This window comes from Piliocolobus tephrosceles, chromosome 13 (assembly GCF_002776525.5).
Source record: "Piliocolobus tephrosceles isolate RC106 chromosome 13, ASM277652v3, whole genome shotgun sequence".
NCBI classification, from domain to species: Eukaryota; Metazoa; Chordata; class Mammalia; order Primates; family Cercopithecidae; genus Piliocolobus; species Piliocolobus tephrosceles.
In genome coordinates, this window is record NC_045446.1 from 97,145,788 (window position 1) to 97,165,517 (window position 19,730).

Sequence of the window (19,730 nt, forward strand, 5' to 3'; positions counted from 1 at the left end):
CAATAACATAGCCACTTTAGTTCATAAACTTATAAGAGTGAAAGGATTAAGCACAGTATTCTTAGAAATGGCCAACACTTTAAATACTTTCTTTTTTTATAGGCTTTTAGAAACATTTCAAATTTTTAGCAGAGCTGATTTTAATCATTAAACATACAAAACAAATTGCTACTCTGCTGTAATTATTAGGCAGGATGAAGTAAAAATCCCAATGCAAAATCAGCATTTCCATAGCAACCTGTACTTCCATTGGCCCCACTGCACATAGGAATTGGCATTGTTTTGTATATTTAGAAAAAACACCTCCATTAAATAATACAAAAAAAAATTGCTTGGACAAAAATAACACATTTGTCAACATATTAACACAACACTGCTACAAATTTGATAATATATAAATTGGTGAATCAAAAAAATTTTTTAAAGTGTGGATTGAATGTGTATTATTAGCTGCACATTCAATAGTTTATCTAATTTGTAGGTTTACTAATGCTACCAGTTCTGGTTGATTCCTGCTGAAATTACCGGGTAATACCTAAATCATATAAAAAACAAAACAAGCATATATTTATAAATAATATAAAAAATGAACAAAAGGTGAGGAAGAAACATTTGAGTGCCTACTGTCTATCCTAGGAAGACTTCTCATAAATAGATTTTAATAGGAATGGTTTCATATAACTATTTAATCCAAAACAAGTCATCTTATAAAATTGGGACATTATTTTGTAAGTCAGAACTTTCTATTTCAGCTAATACAGACCAGAAATAGAAATTTAAGGGCCAGATGTCACTGGTAAATTTTTGCATTCTAGCTTCTATAATGTTCTGGCTTAGTAAACTTCAATCAAAAAAAAAATCAAAAATGTAAAATGTTTAGGGAAAGTAATGAAGATGCAATTATTGCCAAATCAGTTAATATTAAATAAGCAATCCTATACAATACAGTAACCCCCCTTTATCTGTGGTTTCACTTCCTGTGGCTGCAGTTACCTGCGGTCAACTGTGGTTCAAAAATATTAAAAAGAAAATTTCAAAAATAAACAATCCATAAGTTTTAGATTATGTGGCATTCTGAGTAGTGTGATGAAATATGCTGTTCTACTCCATCCCCCCAGAAGACATGAGTCAGCCCTTTGTCCTGCACACCCACACTGTGTATGCTACCTGTCTGTCCATTTAGTTATTCAGTAGCCATCTCAGTTATGACTGACTGTTGCAGCATCAAAGAGTTTGTGTTTAAGTAACCCTTATTTTACTTAATAACAGCCTTAAATTCCAAGAGTAGCGATGCTGGCATATTGTTATACCTGTATTTTATGATTATTGTGGTTAATCTCTTACTATGTCTATCAATTATACTTTATAAGTTAAAATTTATCATAGGTATGTATGAATAGGAAAAAAACATAGCATACATACAGTTTGGTACCATCCACAGTTTCAGACATCCACCTAAACTCAAGTGATCGTCCCACCTCAGCTTCCTACGTAGCTGAAACTACAGATACGTACCACCACACCCAGCTGATTTTTTATTTTTTGTAGAGATAGGGGAGTCTCACTTTGTTGCCCAGACAGGTCTTGAACTCCTGGCCTCAAGTGATCCTCCCACCTTGGCCTCCCAAAGTGCTGGGATTATAGGTGTGAGCCACCACACCTGGCCCTTGTTCATTTTTCTACTACCAAGTTTAAGAATCTACCTACATCTATATACTATACTAATACTCTGCCTTTCCTCCTTATATAATTGATGGATGGTAATCAGCTCCCTTCTAAGGTCAATTCTTCTCAAATTCACTCTTGAACCCAACATAATCAGGCTTTTTTCCTTATTGGTCAAGAAAAAACCCATACTTTAATTAAAGTCACCAGAAACCTCTACACTGCCAAATCCAGTGGCCATTTCCCATCTTCAAAGATTTTCCTCACCTCTTAGAAGCAGCTGACAGTCATTCACAACCTCCTCTCTGTCTTCCGAAACACCACACCCTTGGTTTTCCTTCTGCCTCACTGGCTGCACTTCTCAGTTTTATTTGCTGAATCCTTTCTGTCCTCTCCAGGACACAGTCTTCAGACTCTCTTCATTAATAATTTCTTCAATCCCACTGCTTTAAATACTATTTAAATGCTAACACAGGGCCAGGCGCAGTGGCTCACGCCTGTAATCCCAGCACTTTGGGAGGCTGAGGCTGGCGGATCACGAGGTCAAGAGATAGAGACCATCCTGTCCAAAGTAGTGAAACCCCGTCTCTACTAAAAATACAAAAATCAGCTGAGCATGGTGATGCGCGCCTATAGTCCCAGCTACTTGGGAGGCTGAGGCAGGAGAATCGCTTGAACCCAGAAGGTGGAGGTTGCATTGAGCCGGGATTGAGCCACCGCACTCCAGCCTGGTGACAGAGGGAGACTCTGTCTCAAAAAAAATAAAAATAAAAAAAGCTAACACATCCAAATCTATATGGGAGAGCCAGCATCTACCCAGAAATCCAGCGGCAGTCACCCCACACTACCATGTGACCGGGCATTTCATACTTCACACATCCATAACAGTATTCTTGATTTCCCACCCCCTCAAAATTTGTCCCTCCTGCAATTTTTCCCATTTCAATATATGGCACCAGGAATGCCCCAAATCCTGACACTTTTCACCAGTTTTACCACTGTAATCCATCCATGGCTCTATCTGAACTAATATAACACTCTCCTCCTAAGTGATCTCTTGCTTCCACTAATGCCTCTCTACATTGCCTTCTCAAAAGAGCAGCCAGAAAAATTCTGTCAAAAATACAAACCAAATCATGACACAGCCTTGCAAAAAAACAAAACAAAACAAAACAAAAAAAACCTTCAAATGGTTCCCCATCATTAAAACAAATGTGAAAGTTATCCATGGCCTGTAAGACCCTACCTCAGCAGTCCCCAACCTTTTTGGCACGAAGGACCAGTTTCGTGGAAGACAATTTTTCCCCAGACAGGGCAGCAGGGGTGGTGGTCGGGGTGGGGCTGCTTTCAGGATGAAACTGTTACACCTCAGATCAACAGGCATTAGATTCTCATAAGCGGGTGTGTAACCTAGATCCCTCATATGTGTAATTCACAATAGGGTTCACATATTCATTCAAATACACATATGTGTAATTCACAATAGGGTTCACATAGCAGGTTCACGCTGCTATGAGAATCTTGCCACTGATCTGACAGGAGGTGGAAATTAGACACTAATGCTGGCTGGCCTGCTCTGCACACCTCTTGCTGTGCAGCCCAGCTCCTAACAGGCCACAGACCAGTACCCACCCGTGGTCCAGGGATACGGACCCCCTGCCTTACATAATCTGACTTCTGTCTCCTATCTCATCTCTACTTCTCTTTCTCTTCCTCCCTCTATTACCAGTCACACTTGTCTTTTTGCAGTTTCTTGATGTTCTTCAAGCTTGTCTTTGCTTCGGATCCTTTGCTGTTTCTTCCACTTGAAATAATCTTCCCTCAGATATTCACAAGGCCCTCTCACTTACTTTTTTCAGTCTGATGAAACATCACCTATACAGACAGACTTTCCCTCAACACTCTGTTGAAAATATCATCCCAGTTCCTTCTACTTTGCTTCATTTTCTACAAAACTATTTTCAGTTTTATAATATATTGTTATATAGTTTATATATTTGCTCACTTTCTCATCCACTAGAAATATAAGCACCTGAGGGCACAAATATTGACTTAATTGCTTCTATGTATCCCTCAACTAAAATGGCATCTGACACTAATTAAGTGTTCAATAATAACTGCTGAATTGATAAATGGCTATACAATTTTTTTTTTTTTTTTTTGAGACGGAATCTTGCTCTGTCGTCCAGGCTGGAGTGCAGTGGTGTGATCTCAGGTAAACACAAGCTCCACCTCCTGAGTTCAAGCGATTCTTCTGCCTCAGCCTCCCGAATTGCTGGGACTACAGATGCATGCCACTATGCCCGGCTAATTTTGTATTTTTAGTAGAGACAGGCTTTCACTATGTTGGCCAGGCTGGTCTTGAACTCCTGACCTCATGATCCACCCACCTAGGCCTCCCAAATTGCTGGGATTACAGAGGTGAGCCACTGCACCCAGCGCTATTACAATTTTTAAGAAGGATTTTTCTTTAACTTGGTTTATGATTCATAAACTTGAATGGTTTATAAGATTACTAAAACTATTTAATTCAGACTTCATACACAGAGGTACCACTTTTGAAAAGGAAACTCTAACAAAAATATGTCTTCCTTTTTTCTGCATTAAAATTCCAGACCCTAGGAAATTTCTGGCATTTTTTCCAAAATAAACAGAAGTAAAATTATCTTAATGGGCTACATGTAAGATCTCATGTAACTCTTGGTGATAGGTACAAAAGCTATTTCCATTTAAACTCAATTTTACTTTACTGCCCTCTTCCCCAACACATACATACACATACAGATATCTTGGTTACTTTATTTTAGTTTTCATTAAGTTTAATTTTTTACCAGGTAACATACTTACATAATTGTGTGAATCTTAAAGGTTAAAAAAATAAAAGATTGTAAGTCTGAAAAGAAACAGTGAAAAGTCTCCCCATCCCATGGTTATATCTCAGTGAGTCAGTTCAAACTCCCACTACCAAAAAGTAACCACTGTTATTATAGGGTGGAAGTTGGCCATTTTTTTGTTTAAAAAGTCACACAGGAAATATCTGCAGCTTTATGGACTACCACTCTCTGTCACAACTACTCAATTCAGCCATTATAGAGTGAAGGCAGCCTTAGATAATATGTAAACACGTGTAGAGTAGTACTTCAATAAAATTTAATTTGCAAATATAGGCAGTAGGCTGAATTTTTCCCATGGGGGTCACAGTTTGCCAAAACCTGTTACAGAACAGTTTAAATACCAATGTATCTTTTATAAAAAACGCTAATGGTAGTGTTTGGAAGAGACTTCAGTGGAAGAGACTGCAACAAAGAATGCTATTTGAAACAATAATTCATCCTACCCGTAATGATGTGTCAAAATGATATATATTTTCACATAAATAGATTTAAGATTATTCCCAGATGCCTCTCCATAATTCATAATATATTAGTACAAATAATTTCTTTCTTTTTTTTTTTTTTCTTTTCTTTTTTGAGACCAGAGTCTTGCTCCCTCACCAGGCTGGAGTGCAGTGGCGTGATCTTGGCTCACTGCAACCTCCACCTCCTGGGTTCAAGCCATTCTCCTGTCTCGGCCTCCCAAGTAGCTGGGATTACAGGCGCCCACCACCACACCCAGCTAATTTTTGTATTTTTAGTAGAGATGGGGTTTCACCATGTTGGCCAGGATGGTCTCAATCTCCTGACCTCATGATCTGCCCGCCTCGGCCTCCCAAAGTGCTGGGATTACAGGCATGAGCCACCGCGCCCGGCCCAGTGCAAATATTTTCTTCTACCTCTTCATGGCACAATTATGAAGAATTGAAGGAACGTTAAGATAAGACGGAGTGGTAACCTAATGATCGGCGCACTGTCAATCATTAACTCTGGCTTAAAATTTTCTCTTAAATGGTAGATCAAATGTATAATTAAAATCTCCACAGAATGCATTAAAGAAATAAACCATAGCCTATATTTAAAAACAAACAAAATTTCAAATGTCTACTTCTCAACCAGAACATTTCCAAAATGCATGTTTCTAATAAGTCTTACAAAGGATTTAATTTAATAAAATGAACCAAGATTAGAGAGAATCGGATCTCTCCAAAAAGCAGATCCCTGTTACACTGAATAACCAGCTTCTCAAAATTCAGAGGTATCCTAGGAATATATCTTACCTTAGATGCCATTCTCATAAAGAGCTTGTTTTGATTTTCTGCTGTTCCCATCTTTTCATTTTTGACTAAATCATTTAGGCTTAGATTATCATCATCATGAAAGTATCTGACCCTTTCTTTTTCCTCATGGGTTGAAACCTATGACAAAATGAACATTATTAATTTAATGAAAACATGAGTCTCTGAAGTATTTAATAGATTACATAAAAATCTGATGTTAAATGTAAAAATCCCACTATGTAATCACAACCTTTCCTTCCAGTTTATCCCTAGTCTGCCAGCTTCCATGTGAAAAAACTTCCATTAGAATTACACTCCCTACTTCTGCCTCTTTATTCTCGTCTTCCTCAGGGATAGAAGCATAGTATTATCTGCTTTATGAGTTTTGATGAAAGAGCAAAACTGCTCTACCGCTTCTTCTCTCTTTGCTGCTCTTCTCCTTATAGTTAAAATTCCTTACCACTGTGGTGGGAAGACTGAAGTTACCCAGAGATGGAGTAAGTATATCAAAAACAGAGGTGAAGTATTAGCAAATCCACTGCTATGAATTTAATGATTATGTTGCCCCAAAATTCACATGTTGAAATCTCAATAAGAAGGTATTAAGACACAAGGTCTTTGGGAGGTAACTGGGCTATGAGCATGAAGTACTCAGAAATGGGATCAGAACCTGTGATGGTTAATACTGAGTGTCAACTTGATCGGACTGAAGGATGCAAAGTATTGTTCCTGGGTGTGTCTATGAGGGTGTTGCCAAAAGAGATTAACATTTGAGTTAGTGGACTGGCAGTTAGTGGGGAGGCAGACACACCCTCAGCGTGGGGGACCATCTAATCAGCTGCTAGGGTGGCTAGAAGATGTTGAAAGAACTTGACTCGCTGAGTCTTCTGGCCTTCATCTTTCTCTCATGCTGGATGCTTCCTGCCCTCAAACATCAGACTCCAAGTTCTTCAGTTTTTGGACTCTTGGACTTACACCAATGGTTTGCCAGGGATTCTTGGGCCTTCAGCCACAGACTGAAGGCTGCACTGTCGGCTTCCCTACTTTTGAAGTTTTGGGACTTGGACTAGCTTCTTTGCTCCTCAGCTTGCAGATGGCCTGTGTAGGACTTTACCTTGTGATTATGTGAGTCAACACTCCTTAATAAACTCCCCTTCATATATGCATCTATCCTCTTAGTTCTGTCTCTCTAGGGAACTCTGACTAATACAGTACCTCTATTAAAAGACATGAGCGTTTGTTCTCTCTCTCTCTCTTTTCTCTGTCATTTGATTAAACAAGAAGACTATCATCTACAAACCCAGAAGCATGCCCTAATCAGACAATGAAGCTGCCAGCACCCTAATCTTGGACTTCTCAGTCTCCAGAACTGTGAGAAACAAATTTCGGTTGTTTAAGCCATCCAGTCTATATTATAGTGGCCCGAACTAAGACACCAACTTCTAATTATTAAACCCTTGTTCTGTAAACAGCTTTATCAAAAGCAAAGCTGATATTCTGGTCTCCATCTAATTCAGTCCCAGATGTTCCTATCAGTTGGTTCCATACCCAGGTGCGGAACACAAAAATACTATTTATTTCCTCCCAAATCAAATCTTTCCAATGCTGCTCTCACATTCCCTTATCCAAATAAAACCTCATCTTTAACTTGAGATCTTTGGAACAGGGGTGTAACTACATTTCCCAACATTACTATTCTTGTCTTTACTAGCTTAAACCTCATATCCCATGACTTCAATCACCCCCTGGCTCTAGACACTTAATTTCTGGCCCTCTTGTCTTTTCATCATACTCAAAGAACAAACTCTACTTGTGAAAGTGTCTACCTTCTTTACTCCTATACCTAAATTGCTAAGTAATATGCAACTCAAAAAGGGCCCTCGATGCCTTCTGACAATGCATTTATGGATCCCTAGTCGGTTCCACCATTTCATATAATTCAAACCTTTACTATTCTCCTCCTGTACCTCCTCTCCAACCACCAAATTCCTCCCATTACATTAGAAGACATACCTATCCCACTTCTATCTGTTGAATGAATTAATTAGAATCTCTAGCAACACAGGCACTCAACAGGCAAAAAATAAACATTTGACAGAAATATTCTGAATGAACAGTTCTTTTGTATATGCAATTATCACTTGTCTGATCTTCCAAATTTAAAATAAAAAACCTAATTTGGGAAAGCTGAATATGTTGTTTTTGCCATCTCAAGAGCCTCAAGGTAGTGCTAAAAACTAATTACTAGAGTTGGAAAATGGAAAAGAAAATTAGCTTTATAAAGGATCATGGCACCTACATAATTAAGCCATTACTGTGTATGGATACCCCATCACCAGGTCTCAAGTTAGCTGTCTAATACTAGTAACAGCTCTGGGAGACCAAAGTTTTCCCTAAGAGCTATAGCAAGTATGCCAAAAGCAGCTGAAAACAACATCAAAGAAATGTAAACTAAAATTAAAATTGCCTTAAACATTCAATGTTAACAACTGTTTTTAAAAACACAGTTGGATTACTTTCCATTCTGTAAAAGGCAAAAAGATATAACTAAGAATAAAAGTAAGAACAACATCATTTACTACCTTCCAATATTGGCATTCAAAAGCTACATTTCAGAAAATATCCTGTAATCTGATATGAAGAAAGCCCCAAGGGAAAGAAGGAATTCTGAATTAATAAACAAAGACATATGTTAAACATACCATCTGTCTCTTTCTTCTTCCTCCTTGTGATTCCAGAGATTTTCCGGGTGTGTTCACAGGCCATACTCTTCCAGACTGATCTGTTCTGACAAGGATTACTTCTTGCTGGTCTCCATTCTATAAAAAGATTTAGAGATAACTATTGAAATTATTGTGAAGAATGTTGAATGTTTTTATTTAATAACAAAAAAAGCATTAAAATGATTAACATTTTCACATAATATTGTGGATTGCCTTAAATCTCCTGGATTTTCATTACTCTCTATACTATAAAATGAACATAATCATTTGGGGAAAGGGTGAAAAATACCCAATGTTTATTTTAGTATTTTTTTAAAAGCAACCAAGAGAAGAAAATTTCAAATAAAGTTTTCATCTAGACAATGTTAAAAGATGATGAAGTGGCCGGGCGCGGTGGCTCAAGCCTGTAATCCCAGCACTTTGGGAGGCCGAGACGGGCGGATCACGAGGTCAGGAGATCGAGACCATCCTGGCTAACACAGTGAAACCTCGTCTCTACTGAAAACACACACAAAAAAAGAAAAACTAGCCGGGCGAGGTGGCGGGCGCCTGTAGTCCCAGCTACTCCGGAGGCTGAGGCAGGAGAATGGCGTAAATCCAGGAGGCAGAGCTTGCAGTGAGCTGAGATCCGGCCACTGCACTCCAGTCCGGACGACAGAGCGAGACTCCGCCTCAAAAAAAAAAAAAGATGACGAAGTATCAATAGTCCATGTGGCATTGTATGAGAATGCCCATCACTTATGCAGCAGATGTAATGTTTTTTAAATTTAAATATCCTATTAAAATTTGATTATATGAATAAAATAACCAAAGACAAACTTGCTAAATTAGCAAATATAATGATACTACCCGTAACTTCTATTCTTTCTATTAACAGCTTTCAAATGCTATTCAGTTTTCTGACTCTTCAGAAGGAATTATATCCCACATACTTTCAAGCCATAATATTTTTCCAACAAACTTTTGGACAAATATAAGCCTGGCACAGTACAGAATAAGAGTAAACTTTATTCTCTGATGGAAATGGAATGTGACTGGAAGGATTCTAATAATCAATAAAGAATATTAGAGAATGACAAAGGTAAAGAAATTGTTACATCAAAAAGACACCTGCACTTGTATGTTTATCACAGCACTATTCACAATAGCCAAGTCATGGCATCAACTAAAGTGTCTATTAATGGATGATTGAATAGAGAAAATATGGTGTATATATGCCATGGAATACTACACAACCACAAAAAAAAAGAAATGTCTTGCACAGCAGCATGGATGGAGCTACAGGCAATTATCCTAAGTGAAATAACTCAGGAAATCAAATACTGTATGTTCTCAGACATACTCAATCATTATTCAGCAGCAGGAGTTCTCACTTAAAAGTGGGAACTAAACAATGGGTACACATGGACATAAAGAGGGAAATAATAGACACTGCAGTCTCCAAAAGAGGGGAAGATGGAAAGGGAGTAAGGATAGAAAAAATTACTTATTGGGAACAATGTTTACTATTCAGGTGATGGGTAAAACAGAAGCCCAAACCTCACCATTATGCAATATATCCCTGCAACAAACCTGCATATGCAACCCCTGAATCTAGTTTTAAAAAATTAAAAACAAAAATAATATTAAGGAATGAATTCATGAAAAATTCACTTGAAACAAGACCAAGCAAACTATTCACATTTTAGTTTTCTTCTCAATTGGAATCAAATATAGAAAAAATCAACCCCAATTCCATTTAATAGATGTTAGTTTCCCTGCTGAAATGGAAGAAAAATAATATATACCTATTATTGATCTTACATTCACACACAATACTAAATTGATACAAAAGATTATCATTACTTTTCTTCCTCAATAAATAAATGAACATTAATTAATGAAGTGGCATCTTTTAAAAGATCTTTCTACTCACTCCCTTACCAGATAGTAGAGATAGGCAACACATTATAATCTGGCTTCTAACTTTACCACACTGATACAGCTGGTCTCCCTAAGACTTTCAAATTACTAAGTCTAATATATAATTATTAAATTGTCATCTTCCCTGATTTGAAAGCATTTGGTTCTGTTTATTACATTCTCTATCCTGAAATTCCTCTTATTCCAGTTTTAAACACTCTACGCTCTCCTGGTTCTGCCTTTACCTCTCGGACACATTCATTCATTTATTAATTCATCCATTTATCCATTCATTCATCAAATATTTCTGAAATGTCTATTTAATCTTAGGAGCTAAAAGAAATATAACCCCTGCCTTCTATAAGCTTATGGCCTAGTGGTGAAACTACTCCCCAGGTGAATCATTAATACAAACAAAGTCACCTTCACTTTCTCCTCCATTCCCAGCTACCCCTCAAATGCTCAAATGCTGATGATTCCAGGGTTTCTTGGTTTCCAGCCCTTCAGCCTGAAACCTAATCATCACCATATTGCAAAATAATTCACTGTGTGAAAAACAAATACTACTTAAGCTATTCTTTGCTTAAAAATCTGCAGGGACCATTTATCACCAGAAGATCAACACCACTGCAAGTATGGCCCACAGGCCATCACAAGTCCAAGAGTTACTAGACACTAAATATTTGTTACTAATCCATGATGAGGTAAGTACAGAAACTGAGTGTTTTATAAAAAGTGTATAGAAGTGATATGGTTTGTCTCCATGTCCCCACCCAAATCTCCTCTTGTAGCTCCCATTATTTCCACGTGTTGCACGAGGGGCCCGGTGGGAGATGATTGAATCATGGGGGCAAGTCTTTCCTGTGCTGTTCTTGTGATAGTGAATGGATCTCACGAGATCTGATGGTTTTAAAAACGGGAGTTTCTCTGCACAAGCTCTCTCTTTCCCTGCTGCCATCCACATAAGATGTGACTTGCTCCTCCTTGCCTTCAGCCATGGTTTTGAGGCCTCCTCAGCCATGTGGAACTGTAAGTTCAATTAAACCTCTTTCTTTTGCAAATTGCCCAGTCTCAAGTATGTCTTTATCAGCAGCATGAAAACAGACAAATATAAGAATCCTAAGAATCATTTTATGTTGGTTCAATCTAAATAAAAACTTGGGACTTTCATAGAAAATATTTCATTTTTCTATGATTATTTTTTATTGTATTTTATAAAACTATTAATCTATCATGGTCTGTAAAATCTTAAAATATATATAAACAACCCTGATCCTACACTACCGTCTAAATAGTGAAATAAAGGTAAAGCATTTTCACACAGTATACAAAGCCTTCAAATTCTGGCCCTAGACTTTTCTAGTTCCTTGTAATTTTTGTAAACGTACTGTAAATTGTATTTCCTCTGCATGGAACAATTACCCCTTCTTGCTCAACTAGGAAATTAAGAATTTAGTCACAGCCAGTGCTCTGTTCCCAATAATTTTCGGCACACGTATGTTGCTAGACTGTAATATTTTCAGTATTATTTGTCTATTTATATTTATCTCTCTTTGCAGGACAAAGACTAAGCTATACACTACTTGGTACCTATAGGACCTGTCACAGTGTCAAACAATAATGGGAATTCAATAAATGCTTAATAAATATCACTAACAAGCTGGCGCCTCAGACAGATTAATTGTATCCCAATACTAACCCACTTTCCCTTTCAGTGAGCTCCTTCTTTCCTCCCTTTGCAAACTTTCTGTTCCTTAGGACTGCCAATACGTAAGACCCCAAGTTGTTCCATTTTGGATACCCAAGACAGAGTGCATCTAACCATCTACATGGCATTAAAATACAAGACAGAAATGAGAATTTCACTCTACACAGAAAATATGCAAAAACATTTTCATCATCCATGTAATTTTGCAATGTATCTCAAAAGAAACCAGAAGCACTTCTTGATATAACTAAAAAGCATTTATAAACTCTTTCCATTTTCATAAGAATGCCAAATGCTCCAGGTTTTTAAATTATCCCCAACAATTACAGTTTGCTCTGGAGGACTTTATATTTTAAAAACATCAAAACTGATAAATTTATTAAAGTATTTTATACGAACACTTTAATTAACAAATCCCAAAATGCTCTGGGATCATTTACTCATTAATCCATAAAAGAGCCTTCTGGCTGACAAAAATCATGGATTCTTATTTTAAAGGAAGAAAGGAGAAAACAAAACACTTCATATAAAGCTACAAAATCAATTTGCTAACATAACCAGGATAAACCTTCCCTGTTGGTATCTATAATATTTCTGAGATAATAAATTTCTCCCACAAGTGCATATCATTTTTATAGTAATAAAAAATTGAGGATTCAGGAGATCATGGCAGTCACAAGACAAGACTAGATTGTAGCTCTGGACAGAGCAGCATGCAGGGGCTTGCACTGTGAATTTCAGCTCCAGATCGACTGCAAGAACAAACCAGCAATCCCAAGAGGACCCACAGACCCTCTGAAGGAAGCAGACTGCTCCTGCAGGACCTGAGAGACACCCCAAATACTGTGAGTGCTCCAACTGTGGAAGTGGGAACACACTGCCTCCTGAACACACACCCCCACTGGAGAAGCTGAAGTTCTGTTTGCAGGATAAGTTTTCGACTTTACTTGGAGCTGAGTCAAGTTAGAGGGCCGAGCAAAATACAGGGGTAGAGGAAGGAGCAGAAAGGCCCTGGGAGCTCGCTGGGTCCCCAAACAGCCCGTTCCTGCCTAGCACCACAGGGATCCAACAGGAGGGTGGCCAGAGGAGCAGGGGGTAAAACTCCACAGGGAAAAGGAACTATCTAGCTGAACTTTGTAACCATTTCAACAGGGTGAGAAGCCTCCTGGCCAGAACTCAGGGGAAGGCACAAATCTTGCGTACAGACTTCACAGGCAGGGGAAGAACTAAAGCCCTTTTCTCTCGCAGCTGGGAGGCAGATATCCTCGGGTAAGTTTTCAAGACCATCTTGCCCTCAGCCTGGAAATAGACTCCACGCTGTTGGTGGGAGACAGTGGGGGTGAGACCGGCCCTTCAGTTTGTGTGGGAGCTGGGTAAGGCCTGTGACTGCCAGCTTTCCCCCACTTCCCTGACAACCTGCATAACTCAGCAGAGGCAACCATAATCCTCCTAGGTAACACAGCTCCAGTGACCTGGGAATCTCATCCCATCCCCGACAGCAGCCCAGCAAGACGTGCCCACGGAGAGTCTGAGCTCAGGCCTAGCCCCACCCCCACCTGATGGTCCTTCCCTATCCACTCTGGTAGTGGAAGACAAAGGGCATATTTTGGGAGTTCTAGGGACTCACCCACCACTAGTCCCTCTCCACTCTACTACAGTTGATGCTGTCTGGAAAGGGCCACCTCCTGGTAGGAGGCCAACCAGCACAAAAATGGAGCATTATACTACCAAAGCTAACAACCCTCATGGAATTCACTGCACCCTCCATCACATTCACCAGAACAACCACTGGTATCCATGGCTGAGACCCACAGACAGTTCACATCACAGGACTCTGCAGAAAACCCCCTGTACCAGCCCTGAGCCTGGTAGACTTGCTGGGTGGCTAGACTCAGAAGAGAGACAACAAACACTGCAGTCCGGTTCACAGGAAGCCACATCCATAGGAAAAGGCGGAGAGTACCACATGGGCAAAAGAATCTGAACAATAGCCTTCAAATAGCCTTCAGCCCTAGACCTTCCCTTTGACACAACCTATCCAAATGAGAAGGAACCAGAAAACCAACCCTGGTAATATGACAAAAAAAGGCTCTTCAACGCCTCCCAAAAATCACACTAGTTCACCAGCAATGAATCCAAATCAAGAAGAAATCCCTGATTTCTAACCTCCTGAAAAAGAATTCAGGAGGTTAGTTATTAAGCTAATCCGGGAGCGAACCGAGAAAGGCGAAGCCCAATGCAAGAAAATCCGAAAAATGATACAAGAAGTGAAGGAAAAAATATTCAAGGAAATAGATAGCTTAAAGAAAACACAATAAAAAATTCAGGAAACTTTGGACACACTTTTAGAAATGCAAAATGCTCTGGAAAGTATCAACAATAAAATTGAACAAGTAGAAGAAAGAAATCCAGAGCTCAAAGACAAGGTCTTCAAATTAACCCAAACCAAGTAAGACAAAGACCAAAAAAATAAGAAAATATGAACAAAGCCTCCAAAGTCTGGGATTATGTTAATCAACCAAACCTAAGAATAATCGGTATACCTGAGGAAGAAAAGAATTCTAAAAGCCGGGAAAATATATTTGGTGGAAAAATCAAGGAAAACTTTCCCGGCCTTGTGAGAGACGTAGACAGCCAAATACAAGAAGCACAAAGAATACCTGGGAAATTCATCACAAAACATCTTTGCCTAGACACATTGTCATCAGGTTATCCCAAGTTAAGACGAAGGAAAGAATCTTAGGAGCTGTGAGACAGAAGCACCAGCTAACCTATAAAGGAAAACCCAACAGAACAACAGCAGATTTCTCAGCAGAAACCTTACAAGCTAGAAGGGATTGGAGACCTATCTTCAGTCTCCTCAAACAAAAAATTTATCACCCAAGAATTTTGTATCCAGCAAAACTAAGCATGATATATGAAGGAAAGATACAGCTGTTTTCAGACAAACAAATGCTGAGAGAATTCGCCATTACCAAACCACCTTTTGCATGGTTTTGAAGGTTCCTTTTGCTAAATCCTGAAACAAATCTTTTACATCAAAACATAACCTCTTTAAAGCATAAATCACACAGGACCTATATAAAAAAAATACAAGTTAAAAGGAAAAAACAAAAAAAAAACAAAAAAAACAAAAACAAAAAAGTACACAGGCAACAAAGAGCATGAGAAAAGCAATGGTACCTCACCTTTCAATGTTAACATCAAATGAATGTAAATGGCCTAAATGCTCCACTTAAAAGATACAGAACCACAGAATGGATAAGAATTCACCAACCAACTATCTGCTGTCTTCAGGAAACTCACCTAACACATAAGGGCTCACACACTCTTAAATAAAGGGGTGGCAAAAGGCATTTCATGCAAACGGACACCAAAAGTGAGGAGGGGTAGCTATTCCTATATCAGACAAAACAAACGTTAAAGTAACAGCAGTTAAAAGAGACAAACAGGGACAGTACATAATGGTAAAAGGCCTTGTCCAACAGGAAAATATCACAATCCTAAACATGTATGTGCCTAACAGTGGCGCTCCCAAATTTATAAAACAATTACTAACAGACCTAAGAAATTAGATAGACAGCAACAAAGTAATAGTGGGTGACTTCAATACTCCACTGATAGCCCTAGATAGGTCATCAAGACAGAAAGTCAACAAAGAAACTACAAATTTAAACTATACCTTGGAACAAATGGATTTAATAGATATATACAGAACATTTCATCCAACAACTGCAGAATACACATTCTACTCAACAGCACATGGAACTTTCTCCAAGATAGACCATTTGATAGGTCATAAAATGAGTCTAAATAAATTTAAGAAAATTGAAAATTGAAACTATATCAAGCACTCTTTCAGACCCCAGTGGAATAAAACTGGAAATCAACTCCAAAAGGAACCTTCAAAACCATGCAGATATATGGAAATTAAATACCCTGCTCCAGAATGAGCATTGGGTCAAAAATGAAATCAAGATGGAAATTAAACAATTCTCTGAACTGAAAGACAATAATGACACAACCTATCAAAACCTCTAGGATACAGCAAAGGCAGGGCTTAAGAGAAAAGTTCATAGCCTGAATAGTTCAAAAGTCTGAAAGAGCACAAAGTGACATTCTAAGGTCACACCTCAAGGAACTAGAGAAAAAAGAACAAACCAAACCCAAACCCAGCAGAAAAAAGGAAATAACCAAGATCAGAGCAGAACTAAATGAAATTGAAACAAGCAAACCACAAAAGATAAATGAAACAAAAAGTTGGCTCTTTGAAAAGATAAATAAAATTGATACACTATTACAAGATTAACCAAGAAGAGAGAAAATCCAAATAACCTTGTTAAGAAACAAAAAAGGGGATATTACAACTGACACCACTGAAATACAAAAGATCATTCAAAGCTACTATGAACACTTTTACGTACATAAACTAGAAAACCTAGAAGAGATGGATAAATTCCTGGAAAAATACAACCCTCCTAGCTTAAATCAGGAAGAATTAGATACCCTAAACATACCAGTAACAAGCAGTGAGATTGAAATGGTAATTAAAAAATTAACAACAGGCCGGGCGCGGTGGCTCAAGCCTGTAATCCCAGCACTTTGGGAGGCCAAGACGGGCGGATCACGAGGTCAGGAGATCAAGACCATCCTGGCTAACACGGTGAAACCCCGTCTCTACTAAAAAATACAAAAAACTAGCCGGGCGAGGTGGCAGGCGCCTGTAGTCCCAGCTACTCGGGAGGCTGAGGCAGGAGAATGGTGTAAACCCGGGAGGCGGAGCTTGCAGTGAGCTGAGATCTGGCCACTGCACTCCAGCCTGGGCCACAGAGCGAGACTCCGTCTCAAATAAATAAATAAATAATAAAATAAAAAAAAATAAAAAATTAACAACAAACAAAAGTCCAGGAACAGATGGATTCACAGATGAATTCTACCAGATATTCAAAGAAGAATTGGTACCAATCCTTTTGACACTATTCCACAAGATAGAGAAAGAAGGAACCCTCCCTAATTCATTCTGTGAAGCCAGCATCATCCTAATACCAAAACCAGGAAAGGATATAACCAAAAAAGAAAACTACAGACTGATATCCTTGATGAACACAGATGTTAAAATCCTTGACATTCAAAATACTAGCTAACCGAATCCAATGACATATCAAAAAGATAATCCACCATGATCAAGTGGGTTTCATATTAGGGATGCAGGGATGGTTTAACATACGCAAGTCAATAAATGTGATTCACCACATAAAGAGAATTAAAAACAAAAATCACATGATCATCTCAATAGATGCAGGAAAAGCATTTGACACAATCCAGCATCCCTCTATTATTAAAACTCTCAGCAAAATTGGCATACAAGGGACATACCTTAACGTTATAAAAGCCATCTATGACAAACCCACAGCCAACAAAATACTGAATGGCGAAAAGTTGAAAGCATTCCCTCTGAGAACTGGAGCAAGACAAGGATGCCCACTCTCACCACTCCTCTTCAACACAGTACTGGAAGCCCTAGCCAGAGCAATCAGACAAGAGAATGAAACAAAGGGCATCCAAATCGGTAAAAAGGAAGTCAAACTGTCACTGTTTGCTGACGATATGATTGTTTACCCTGAAAACCCTAAGGATTCCTCCAGAAAGCTCCTAGAACTGATAAAAGAATTCAGCAAAGTTTCTCGATACAAGATTAATGTACACACATTAGTAACTCTTCTACACACCAACAGCGAACAAGCAGAGAATCAAATCAAGAACTCAACCCCTTTTACAAGAGCTGCAAAAATTAAAATAAAAATACAATACTTAGGAATATACCTAACAAAAGAGTCGAACAGCCTCTACAAGGAAAACTACAAAACACTGCTGAAAGAAATTACAGATGGCACAAACAAACGGAATCACATCCCTCGCTCATGGGTGAGTAGAATCAATACAGTGAAAATGACCATATTGCCAAAAGCAATCTACATATTCAACACAATCCCCATCAGAATACCACCATCATTCTTCACAGAATTAGAAAAAAAAATTCCAAAATTCAAAGAAACTAAAAAAGTAGCCTATAAAGCCAAAGCAAGGCTAAGCAAAAGGAACAAATCTGGAGGCATCACACTACCTGATTTCAAACTATACTATAAGGCTATAGTCACCAAAACAGCATGGTACTGGTATAAAAATAGGCATAGACCAATGGAACAGAATAGAGAACCCAGAAATAAACCCGAATACTTAAAGCCAACTGATCTTCAACAAAGCCAACGAAAACATAAAGTGGGGAAAGGACGCCCTTTTCAACAAATGGTGCTGGGATAGTTGGCTAGCCACATGTAGGAGAATAAAACTGGATCCTCATCTCTCACTTTATACAAAAACCAACTCAAGATAGATTAAGGACTTAAACCTAAGACCTGAAACTATAAAAATTCTAGAAGATAACACTGGAAAAACTTTTCTAGACATTGGCTTGGGAAAGGATTTCATGACCAAGAACCCAAAAGCAAATGCAATAAAAACAAATATAAATAGTTGGGACCTATTAAACTAAAGAGCTTTTGCACAGCCAAAGGAAGTCAGCAGAGTAAACAGACAACCCACAGAGTGGGAGAAAATCTTCACAATCTATACACCTGACAAAGGACTAATATCCAGAATCTACAATGAACTCAAACAAATCAGTAAAAAAAAAAAAAACCCATCAAAAAGTGGGCTACGGATATGAATAGACAATTCTCAAAAGAAGATATACAAATGGCCAACAAACATATGAAAAAATGCTCAACATCACTAATGATCAGGGGAATGCAAATCAAAACCACAATGCGATACCCCCTTACTCCTGCAAGAATGAGCATAATAAAAAAATCAAAAACCAGTAGATGTTGGCACAGATGCGGTGAACAAGGAACACTTCTACACTGCTGGTGGGAATGTGAACTAGTACAGCCATTATGGAAAACAGTGTGGAGATTCCTTAAAGAACTAAAAGCAGAACTGCCATTTGATCCAGCAGTCCCACTACTGGGTATCTACCCAAAGGAAATATTCTTGTTTTTCTTCATCAGTGAGATCTTGCCACATGCCACCAATAATCTTGCCAGTCTCCCACAACTTTAGGTCAGGGTTGGAAGCCTTTACTTGGTCCCAGACCTTTCAGCTGTACCTCATGTAGGGCATCAGTGGCTTATCTGGTGGCTTTGGGGGTTTTGGAATCGTAATACCAGAGGATGCCGTGACTCAGCTGCTGGCAGCTGGGTCCCCTCCCAGCCTGTAGTTGTTGTAGGCAAGATGCCTGTATGGATTGTATCCCACAAACCATGGTGTGCTGGGCATTTGTGTTGCAGGAGCTGGGGAGGGAGGTGGGGCACAAGATGGTCTTTCCGCAGGCAGAAAAAGTGCCCACAGCTCCGGCTTCGCTTCCCTTTGTCCCGTGCCTACCCCAACAGATATTTAAAACTTAACTGTCTTCCCCACCTTTCCAGATCAAAGACCAAGCTGCATACTGCTTTGTATCGATAGGACCTAGCACAGTGTCAAACAGTGGGTACTCAATAAATGCTTGATAAATGAAATT

General features: G+C 38.7%; 1 protein-coding gene across 2 annotated transcripts in view; it reads right to left on the reverse strand.

Annotated features, from left to right (window-relative positions):
* CWF19L2 (CWF19 like cell cycle control factor 2) overlaps positions 1–19,730 on the reverse strand; it is a 123,397-nt gene that overhangs the window by 47,978 nt on the left and 55,689 nt on the right. For both annotated transcript variants that reach the window (XM_023208163.2, XM_023208164.2), the window contains 2 exons: positions 8,521–8,637; positions 5,819–5,956 (listed from right to left, as the gene is read on the reverse strand). In XM_023208163.2, the coding sequence (XP_023063931.2) occupies positions 5,819–5,956; positions 8,521–8,637 (255 nt within the window). The remainder of the gene's footprint in view (positions 1–5,818; positions 5,957–8,520; positions 8,638–19,730) is intronic.